Source organism: Sardina pilchardus, chromosome 6 (assembly GCF_963854185.1).
Source record: "Sardina pilchardus chromosome 6, fSarPil1.1, whole genome shotgun sequence".
NCBI lineage: Eukaryota > Metazoa > Chordata > Actinopteri > Clupeiformes > Clupeidae > Sardina > Sardina pilchardus.
Genome location: NC_084999.1, coordinates 16,646,972 through 16,658,229, shown reverse-complemented (window position 1 = coordinate 16,658,229; position 11,258 = coordinate 16,646,972). Strand labels below are relative to the sequence as shown.

The window sequence follows — 11,258 nt, the reverse complement described above, 5'->3', positions numbered from 1 at the left end:
GGGGAGCAAGGAGGTGAAGAAGGGATGTGTGTGTGTGTGTGTGTGTGTGTGTGTGTGTGTGTGTGTGTGTGTGTGTGTGTGTGTGTGTGTGTGTGTGAGAGAGAGAGAGGCGGCGGGAGAGGGGTAGGGAGCTGGCCATGTGTGTGTTTCGCATCACTGACTGCTCTCTCTCCTCCACGCTGCACACCAGCGCTCCTGCGCTCGCGTCCAACGGTTCACGTCATCTGAATATCGTTTCGGCTCACATGAACAACAGAAGCACACACTGCGCTGCGTCTGCGCTGAGATGCGCCCAGCCCCATGGTCACGTCCTCATCGCACATCTGGTGAGAGCAGAGCGGGTAGCTTCATCCGTTGGTGTGCAGCGCCCATGGACCAGAGGAAGTGGTCCAACCACATGGGTAGCAACTCACTGAAATGAACATGCACACCGTCCTCCGAGTTGAATGGTTTCAAGCCAAGAGCAGTGCTTCATAGTGGTGCAGCTGTGCCTTTGGGCGCTGTTGAACTCACTCTGTCCTGAAACAAAAATGTGTTTCTCCAAGCTTATTTTGCATGAGAGTACCGTATACTAGTCTGTGGACTAGAGACTCTTAGTTTAGTGTGAGCCCACAAATAATTGAATGATGGTCTTGAGATATTTTGCCGAAAAAATACATGGGACTGTATTTCCTCATATAAACAAACAATAATAAAAAACACAATTACACAAACATGTTAGAATACCACAGACATCTGAGATTTCCAAGGATTGACAGTGGAATAGTTTATTTATTCAAACTTAGAAGTACAAACCTGCAAAGTGAAAAAACTGTAATAACATAACTTTTGATAGGAGAGCTGAAAATTCAGTGCTTATAAATAAAATGTAAGACAAGCAAGATTTACTGTAAAAAAAAAGAAAAAAAACCCCATCATAAAACACTGTAAGGCCTTAAAAAACAAACAAAAACTAGACAACCACAACTCTGGAAAACACTAAACTCTGTGTTCATTGATTATCTCTAATACAGTTCAGTCATTTTTAGGGAAGCAACGATAATGTTGGGATTAAAGAATCGGGTGCCAGTGCAACAACAGGAGCTACTACTGTACCTATATTATTATTATTGTTATTATTATAATTATTATTATTATTATTATTATTATTATTTTAACATTTCCCTTTTATTATAAAATTAAAGCTAAAAAATTAGGGACCACCACTATGCCATACTTCATGATTTAAGCAGCACTTATTTATATATGTTACAAGCGTGACCCTGTGGGGGACTCGCCGAGGCAGATGAAGGTTCCAAAAGGGTGAGTAAGGCTAATACCCCTCGTCTTCATCGTCGATTCGCCTCGAATGACCCGCCTTGCTCCCCCTCAGCTTGAGTTTAGAGCACAAAATGATAAGGTATCGGCTTAGCACAAGTGTAACAAGGGCAATTTTAGCATCTGTGTGGGTATTATTTTTTATTTTTTTTGGTAAAATCTAATTTGTATGACATAATGTCAAAAGGGGTTGGGGGGGTTGGGGTTATTATTTCTTACAACTGAAATAAAGTAGTATTCTAGTATTTATAATAAAGCTTAAAAATTAATGGCTTCATTTCTTAGAAACCTTATTCATAGGTGTGAAACTGAGCGTTTTCACGGCATTTTCTAATTTTGCTGACTTTCGTGCCAGCGGGAAGGTGTCTCTTTTATAATAATAATTTGACTTTCTGATTTACAAAATAGCTTATATTTAAAACTGCTGTGTAACTTCTTTGTAGTAAGTAGCCTCAGTCTGCACTTCCTGACTGATTTTTTTTTTTTTCACTGCGGGGGATGACCTGCAGGGGGCGTCTAGAGGAGGAGAGCAGGCAGGCCTAGTGTGGAAGAGAGTGAAACTACAGCACCATTTGAGCACAAAACAGAAGGTAATTCGATAGATATATTGGTATTTACGTATAGATCTATATTCAACGTAATGCTAAAACAACCAGAAAATACTCAGATCTAAAAAAAAAAAAAAAAAACAACAAACTCATATAAAATAACGATAAAAAAGAGAAACAGTTGACCTCAGGACTAGTGCAAAAAGATTTTTCGTGCTTTCAGGGAAGAGGTCCTCCATCTCTGTCGGGAAGGTATTTGTGTATGTGTGTGTTAATGCTGAGGGTTGGTGTTGTGTGTGTGTGTGTGTGTGTGTGTGTGTGCATGTGTGTGTGTGTGTGTGTAGGAGAGTGGGGGATTGTTTTTCAGAAAGTTGAAAGGTGGAGTGTATCAGGTGATTGAGGTGTGTGTGTGTGTGTGTGTAGTGGGGTGGTGTCACATCTGAGGGCTGGCGGTGTGTTTGGGGGTCTGGGTGGCGCTCCTGGCGGCGCGGGGGCTGCGCTGTGCTGGTGTTGGGCACGGGGGCGTGGCCTGGGCCTGGGGCTCCGCCCTCCGCCTCTCGCTGCTCCTCTCCTGCACCCGCCCACTCACGCGGCTCAGCAGGCTGTTCATCTGCTCCTGTCGCACACACACACATTACACACATTACACACGTTATACACACACATGGCAACAGATAATATCCACATCCACATCCACATCCACATCCACACACACATATTACACACATTACTGTATATACACATTACACACACATGGCAACAGATAACATACACATCCACACACACTCACACACACACACACACACACACACACACATTACGCACATTATACACACACATGGTAACAGATATACACATCCACATCCACATCCAAACACACACACACAGACACACGCCACACAGACGTATATAGAACTTGCAGCACCAGACATGATAGCAGCGCATACATTCGGAATAAATAACACCAGTCTCAGCGAACGGAGAGCTTTACAGTAATTACAGACCCGGTTTAATCCGGCCGTAATGTACCGCTGAGATGAGCAAACCGAACCTCTGCTGAGGGGTGCCGGTGGGTGGCCCATGGGCCCTTCTTACCTCGTCGTAGCGGTACATCATCTTCAGACCCCTGGAGGAGCGTCGCTTCTGGACCAGGTGCAGCGTGCACTCCAGACAGAACACCACGTTATCACTCTCCTGGACCACCTGAGGAGAGCACACAACAACAACAACAACAACATGAGCCACGCGCTCGCTAAAGACCAGCTGTCTACAATGGGATGCGGAAAATTGGATGACCTTGTTATGACAACATAAGTCATATATATTTATCAGGTATACAACCTTCGGTTTGTCTTCACATTCTTGATTTTCTCAATTTTTTGCCCTTTTATTTATCATTATTTTTTAATATTTACTATTGATTATTTTGCTATATGAATAAATTGTATTGTTATAATTAGATCGGCACGTAACTTGGGTGTCATAATTGATTACCAACTTACTTTCTCTGAGCATGTTGCCTCAATTGCAAAGTCATGTCGGTATACCCTGTACAATATTAGGAAGCTTATCTGACACAAGATTCCACTCAGCTTCTTGTTCAGGCAATGGTTATCTCCAAGCTGGACTATTGTAATTCTCTGTTAGCTGGCCTACCTGCTTGTGTATTAAGACCACTACAGTTGATTCGGAATGCTGCAGCACGACTGGTCTTCAATCAGCCAAAGAGGACACATGTAACCCCTCTCCTAGTTACTCTCCACTGGCTCCCTAGCCAGAATTAAATTTAAATCTCTCACTCTGGCCTATAGGACACTGACTGGATCTGCTCCCAGCTACTTTAGTTCTTTGGTCAAGATGTACATTCCCAACCGCCCATTGCGATCTTCTGAGGAGCGTCTGTTATGTCGACCAACCATACTTGCTGGGTCAAATTGTAGATCCTATTCTTCAGTGGTTCCGTGTTGGTGGAATGAGTTGCCCAGTGCTCTCCGTTCCAGCAACAGTTTTGGATCTTTTAAGAGGGGTCTTAAGACATATTTGTTTAATATGCACTTAGTCTTTTGAGCGTTTGTTATGTGTTATGGTTTGTATAATAGTGTTGTTTTGTTATAGTTTGTCCATTGATATAATTTGACACTTATTTAGCTATTGTCCTTAAATTTAGCCATACCATGCTATAGTTATTGTTATTATATAATTAATTGAGTGACTTATTTGATTGCTATTCTCATTTCACTGTTTTATTTCTCATTAGGTTAGTGCTTAACATTGTTTTATTGATAATATTGCTATTCTCCCTATTTTGTAATTGTTCACTGTTAATTTAATTTGTATTGTTATTTATTTGTATGTCGCTTTGGACAAAGGCGTCTGCTAAATAACCATAACCATAACCATAACCATAATTTTATTAGCATTTTTGCACTGGATATTGATAGGGTAAGCAGCAAAACACATGTCTACTTACAGTGTATCCGGCTTTTAACCGTGAAATTAAAAGGCAAGCTCAAGAATCCACCCAAACCGTGGAAATTTCATTCCTCGACGTATGATGGGGTAGTCCCTTAGGGGTGACTGACGAAGGCACTGTTTTTGCACTGGAATCCACCCAAACACATAACACTTCACATGCTACAGTAGGAGCATCTCCAGTGCGCAAGGAGAGTTAGTGCTGTTAACATGGCACAAAACTGCATTAGTAGACAGATCTGCAATGGGCTCGGAGGCCTGCTCTCATATTCAGTTCATACATAATAAGTGCATCACGGAAGCCTTATTACCTTGCAAGCAAACTTCTCATATTGAAATAAATCTCAAAGAGGTTTAAAACGTCAGAGAGTAATGAGAGCCTGCACTGTTGCACATCAACCAGACTGATTTGTTACGCGACGCACGATTGGCTCACTTTACTTACAGTATGTCAGTGCTGTGGATTACACACTTCACAACGATCTCTCACTACAGATCTCACAAAATCAGACTGCTATTCAAACTGCACTCACGCCGCTATTAGTCAACCTAACGATTTCACAACTGTCCACCGTATGCTGCGCTGCAACGCTCCAACTAAGTATCTCACAGAGCGAGCGTGCCCCCTGTGGCGGGTTGCTGCTACGCTAGGGCAGTGCGGCATGCCGAGCCCATCTCGTCTGGCACCCACCATGGACAGGTAGCACAGGTGCTGGCAGGTCTGGCAGCGCCGGTCCGAGGTGTCCTCGGCCAGCCGCGCGCTCGGCTTCTTCCGGCCCTCGGCGGGGGGCTGGCTGCTGTCCAGCGTCCGGTAGCGCGCCGACGAGCGCAGGCCGGCCTTGAACAAATCCTGCCGTTGGCTAATCTCTGTGTCCCTGTAGAGGAGCAAGGCACGGGTGTGTTTAGGCTTCGGCTGTTTAGGTGTGTGTGTGTGTGTGTGTGTGTGTGTGTGTGTGAGTGTGTGTGTGTGTGTGTGTGTGTGTGTGTGTGTGTGTGTGTGTGTAATTTGGTAGCCGTCTGAGGTTATGTTGAATGGTTTCGGTATCTTAGGGATTTATGTTGGTTTACATTTATCTCCTTAAAGGTCGTTTGTGTTTAAGACCTCCAACAGTAATTCATGTTTATACCTGAGATCTCTGAGAAGTGAGGAGATTGTACTCTGTTCATACCTGAGATCTCTGAGAAGTGAGGAGATTGTACTCTGCAAAAGTTTGTTCTCCCGTCTGGACTCGAACATGCCCATCTTGTAAAGCAGCCTCTCCGTGGAGAACGGCTCCTCCATCTGGCGACGCTTCAGTTCCTGTACAAACGAGGGAAATGAATGTGAATGAGAGAGGGGCAGAAAGAGAGAGAGAGAGAGAGAGAGAGAGAGAGAGAGAGAGAGAGAGAGAGGTAGACCAATGCAACATTTATTCGAATGATGGGGTACTAGTGTTACATGGAACATTACTAAGTACTTTGTTGTGTTCACTTGTTTGGTTTTCTGAGTGACTGCTAGGCTGGTTTTCACCATACTAAGCTCCATCTTTTAAGATTGAACATTAGTCTGGGGAGGCTGCGCTTTGTTTCTACTGCACTTTGCGTCGCTTAAGTTTTGTTATCGTCACGTCACCGGCCAATAGCGTGCCAGGACTAGAGCATGGCCGTTTCTGATTGGAGCCAAAGGTTCTGGCAGTAAACAGCGGAGATAGATCTGCTGGTTTCCAGCCTGAGCTGCCAGGCGAAATTCAAATTCCCCGGAAGCTCAGGCAGGGTTCACCCAGCCTAAGTGACTGCACTTCTCATAAAGGAAATGAATCTCTCTGCTGTGTAGTACTGGCGGCATGAGAGACAAAGAGAGAAAGAGGAGATAAGGTACTCCCACACCTTGTCCAATCAACCTGTTCTGCTCCGCTAACTAATATGCACCTCAATTTGACAGTTACAATATTGTTATTAACACATTATCATCACTGAGCTGCCGTGTACTATATTTATATTTAATCTTAAACCTCTGTCTATGCTGATATTGCACTAGTACTCCCACCCTCTTTTCAGTTGAATATTGCATCTTGCTTGTGCCTGTTGAGGTGTGCCAGGGCCATGGCAACCTTGACAGGGACAACAAGAAGGCAGACATTCCCAGCCGCACTACCCCTTCGGACGATTGCCTTACTCTATCCAACTCTATCTTTGAGCACACTGAGGAAGGCGCTATGCCGAATCGCGTCTGTGCAATAAAACACGTTTATATGCAAAGTGCAGCCTTTTTCCTTCTCTGAGTAAGCATATACGCTTGGCCAAGCACTCTAAAATGAAACACAAGAGACTACAGTAAGTGAAGCCTGCTCCTACCAAATTACTCTATCCAACCCATAGTGTCCATTTATTTGCAAATGTACATACTGTATTTATTCTTATACATAGCCTTATTCTACTGCCCTTCATTCTATTGTTACTGTTCTGGTTTTTAAGCTTTTATGTTTTATTTGTTTGAGTGTTGTAATTTGAGAGCAGAGTTAACCAGAGTCAAAATCCTTGTTTATTCACGCAAACCTGGACAATAAAGCTGATTCTGATTCTTTGTTTGAACAGGAGCACCGCTTGTATCATCTGACAAGCATAGGCATACATTTCTTTTCACTATTTTGCTTTTAATGGTTATGTCTCAGTGATAAGTCTAGTCTAGTGAATAATAGTGATGTCTCCGAATAACCTTTTTCCTTTGGGCAAAGTCGGTGTTGTGCTTCTTGTCCCTCTCGGCTTACCTTAGCAGCCTCATGGCCCAGCGTCATCCACTGGGGGGTGGCAAAGTGCACCGTCTCCGACACGCTGTACCCGCAGCACACCTTGGCCACGAAGGTCCCTGGGAAGCAGACCATGAACTGGCCACTCTTCTGGACCGCGCGGTGGACTCGGATACCCTCTCGACACAGCACCTCGGGGGAGATCTAAAGCAATGGGGTACACACGCACACACACACACATACACACACACACACACGCACACACACACACACACACAAGGGGGGCGGGGGTTGTCTCAATGATTCTCAGCTCTCCACAGTGGGCCCTAATTTAGAATGTTCAATCCCTGCTTTCAATTATGGCTTTTAAGTGATGATGTGATAATGGGATAATAAATATCTTTCCGGGTCCAACGGCTTTCAAACGTACATGTTATTCTCCATAGACAGTAAAATAAACTATTATTTTCCGCTATTCTGACTAGACTTTAAGAAAATTGTCATCTTATACGGACTTGTTGCCTCAACCTAATCAAATCTATATTTTTCGTGGAAACCTGGACGTTCCCCATGAATATATCATCTCTCTGCACAGCTACAGTGATTACTCTGTTAAAGTTTAGCGATTTTGTTTTGAAACCATTAAAACGAAGGTGGTGATGACAAAGTTTACAAGTCGCAAAAACCGTCTGGCTGCGCTAATAAACGTCTTTTAAAAAAATGGCTGTTGGACCCGTGACGTCGGACTTAAAAAACGAATAGAGATAAATTTGAAAAGAATTCTGTATAGAATATGGATACATTTGGCAATGCAGCTATACTTCTATACCATACTACCATGACACCATCTACCTGTTTTACTCTAACACACTATCATTCTGAGTCCAGTGTCAGGTGAGTGTTATGTGGAGAGAGTGTCGAGTAGGCCATAAAGAGGGCCGCGGTGTGGTCTGTGCCCGCGCTCCCTCTCACTCACCATGACGCTCTTCTCCAGCATCTCCAGTCCTGGAGTTCCATTGGCCTGCAGCAGTGTGTGAACTACTTTGTCAAGTTTCGTCTTCTCCTCAGCGGGAATACAGTACCTGCAAGACACAGACGCGCCCACAGCACTGGGGGGTCAGAACCTAGCAGGGGGGTGGGGGGGGCTATCACTGTGTCTGCAGGGCTCAGTTACTTGGATGCTCTATATAGGTTATCAATGTTTTTAAGGGCCTGTAATCATGTACTAGTCAAAGACAGACTTTCAGAAGTGAGAGTCATACCAAGCAGAGGGATGATGTGAATTATTACACAATCTACAAGTTACACAGTAGCCGTTTCAAAACGACATCGATTCTTGATGAAGAGGCACATGCCGAGCGGACACACACAATACAGATGCAAAAGAACAGGCTCCTTCTGCACTCACCAAATACAGTCAGCACCAGTGTGTAGGTAATCTATGTATGGAAGGCGGTTCTGGTCCCGAGACCAGCATGAGGTAGAAAAGACCATGCCAATGTTCAGCCAGGGGATGGTCACTCCTGCACAGGCGAGAGAGACACAAGGCTTTCAGTGAGCTGCACTATACGGCCTGTAAAGTGGACAAGGAACGCGGTCATCTGTTGTTGTATCGCGTGTGAGGTGAGCACCTACCAGACACAGCACCAAGGTGACGTAAGATGGATCCTGAGTTATTAGGAAGGACAGTGAGGTTCCATCCATGCCTGAAGTTAGAACCCGCAGCATTGGTCAGACGCAGACAGCCAAAAATGATTACTGTGTGTAGCAGTATGCTCTACCTCTAATTTCAGTAACTCTGCTTCTCATTTCCAAAAGGATCTAAGGTCTTGAACTGCCTATTACCGGAGACATTACAAGGGAGGACTATAAGGTCTGATATTACACAGAGGATAACTAAGGCCTAACATTACAGACTGAGAGAATATAAGGCAGCTTTGTTAAACGTTTTGTTGTCATTTTGCTGTCACTAGTTTTCTGGTGGTTGGTAGTAGTTAGTGAAATGTTTGTGTCATGTGAGGTTTATGGGAGGACAGTGAACTGTGCACTTACTTTGAAAATGGCTCAGACTTGCCCATAGGGAAGCCGCTCCCATGTGTCTTTGTGTCCACCCTCCCACAATGCACTGCAACATGGCTTTCCCTTTCCTCCACAATCCTCCAGTACTCCTCCTACACACACACACACACACACACACACAGATTACAGTTTTTTCCAATCGTTTACACACAATTTTGAAAACAGGGCTCTTTTTGTCAAAACATATCACACAATTAGCCAAACACCACACCCAATCAGCAGAACATAACATATTGTTAGCAAAATGGAATATTTCTGTCAAAACAATAAACACATTGATAAAACCTTATACTGTTCTCATATCACTAACACATTCTTTGAATGATTCTACACTGTGTCCATCTTATACACACCAACACAATAAATTCAAAACACATCTGTAAAAACCCTCTTCCAATATATGGATCTTATTCAGACATATTGTTTGAGAGCATTAGGATAATTTAGATGACAAAAATATTTTGATGAAACCTCATCCAGCAATGCACAAAACTGATGCTGCAAGCAATATTTCTTTCTTTCACTGTACCATATGTTCAGTTACAGTGACAAGTCAATCAACAGAAAATGGCAAAATTATAGTTCTTGCTACTGTAAAGTGTACAAAAAATACAAATCTGTACACAAACAAAAAGTACTGTACACTTACAGTCACTGAAAAAAAACTAAAGCAACAATACAAACAAGTAACAACAATACATAATACTCTAATCATCTCTCCGTGTAGCTGGATCAGGCCATAAGAGTTCATCCACATCACAGGCTATGGGTGCCTCTCATTTGGGCTTTTATACGTCCTCCCTCGCTCCTCTGGCCTCGATCCTCACTGATCGACATAAAGAATGATGGGGCGAAAACAATGGGATAGTCTATCCAGTGTTAGTTATAGATCAGTGGGAACGCCCCTCGAGGATCGAGCATAACACACCTGAGTGCTGCGTTTTCAATTTTGCACATGTGTGCTTACACACCTGGTGGATGTGATTATTCAATTTGTTCATTAGTGTGGTCATTGACAAGCCAGGGCTTTATAATGAGAAGGAAGTACCTAACAATCTTTATCTGTGTCTATGGTGTGAAAATGTGTTTTACGTTTTGACATTCACTGTGTGTACTGTTTCGCAAAAAGTGTGAAGCTGAATTTGTGCTTACTGTTGTACTACTCTGCGCAGGCGTTTTGCTTCTTAAGTGTTAAGTATTGTTAACTGTCTGTTAATCTTAATTTTAGTGTGTAAACAATTGGAAAAAACTGTAAGAATGACGTGCAGTCCCTCTGAGTCCATCCCAGACAGAGTGAAAAGAAAGAGGAGGTTAATGATCCATCAGGGGCGCCCCGAGCGCGGCCGATCACTCACTGACCTCCACCTCCGCTGCGTCCGGTTCCTTGCTGAAGCACATGTTCATGGTGTTCCTTGCTGTCCTGAAGAACGTTGTGAGCGACATGGACTTCCCCTGAGAATAAAACAACAGTTTACAGACATCAGTACACAGAAAACAGACCCCTCTGTCATTTCTAGTGTGGTATATATATATACTGTATATATATATACGGTATATATATATATATACAGTGGGTATAGTAAGTATTCACACCCATGCTAAAGTTGACTAAAAAGAGGAATATAAAATCATCTTTTGAGAATTGATTGTAATGCCTTAATTCAAAAAATGAGTAAAAATCAAACCGCTAAGGACACTAATTTTCTTTGTGATTGAAGAATGTATCGTAAATAGATAAATGTTCTTCCTTAAATACAGGTTGCATAAGTATTCAACCCCTATGTTAAATTCCCATAGGAGCAGGAGGATTTTTTATATGTTTTTATTTTTAAAGGCCAGCTATTTCATGGATCCAGGATATTATGCATCCTGATAAAGTTCCCTTGGCCTTTGGAATTAAAATAGCCCCACATCATCACATACCCTTCACCATAGATAGAGATTGGCATGGTGCTTTTTCCAGTTAGCCTATTAGCCTGTTTGATTTGCATTGAGCTCAATGAGCATCAAACAGGCTAATTGGCTAACTGTAAAAAGCACCATGCCAATCTCCAGCTATGGTGAAGGGTATGTGATGATGTGGGGCTATTTTAATTCCAAGGGCCAAGGGAACTTT

General features: G+C 43.1%; 1 protein-coding gene across 1 annotated transcript in view; it reads right to left on the bottom strand.

Moving 5' to 3' along the window:
• Positions 1-774: 774 nt before the first annotated feature.
• The window catches only part of jarid2a (jumonji and AT-rich interaction domain containing 2a), a 44,709-nt gene continuing 34,225 nt past the window's right edge, over positions 775-11,258 (bottom strand). The window contains exons 9-18 of the mRNA XM_062538718.1: positions 10,502-10,594; positions 9,116-9,234; positions 8,699-8,769; positions 8,472-8,586; positions 8,040-8,145; positions 7,085-7,267; positions 5,507-5,637; positions 5,029-5,212; positions 2,961-3,068; positions 775-2,481 (exon numbers count right to left, since the gene is read on the bottom strand). Of these exons, the coding sequence (XP_062394702.1) occupies positions 2,299-2,481; positions 2,961-3,068; positions 5,029-5,212; positions 5,507-5,637; positions 7,085-7,267; positions 8,040-8,145; positions 8,472-8,586; positions 8,699-8,769; positions 9,116-9,234; positions 10,502-10,594 (1,293 nt within the window). The 3' untranslated portion in view covers positions 775-2,298. The remainder of the gene's footprint in view (positions 2,482-2,960; positions 3,069-5,028; positions 5,213-5,506; positions 5,638-7,084; positions 7,268-8,039; positions 8,146-8,471; positions 8,587-8,698; positions 8,770-9,115; positions 9,235-10,501; positions 10,595-11,258) is intronic.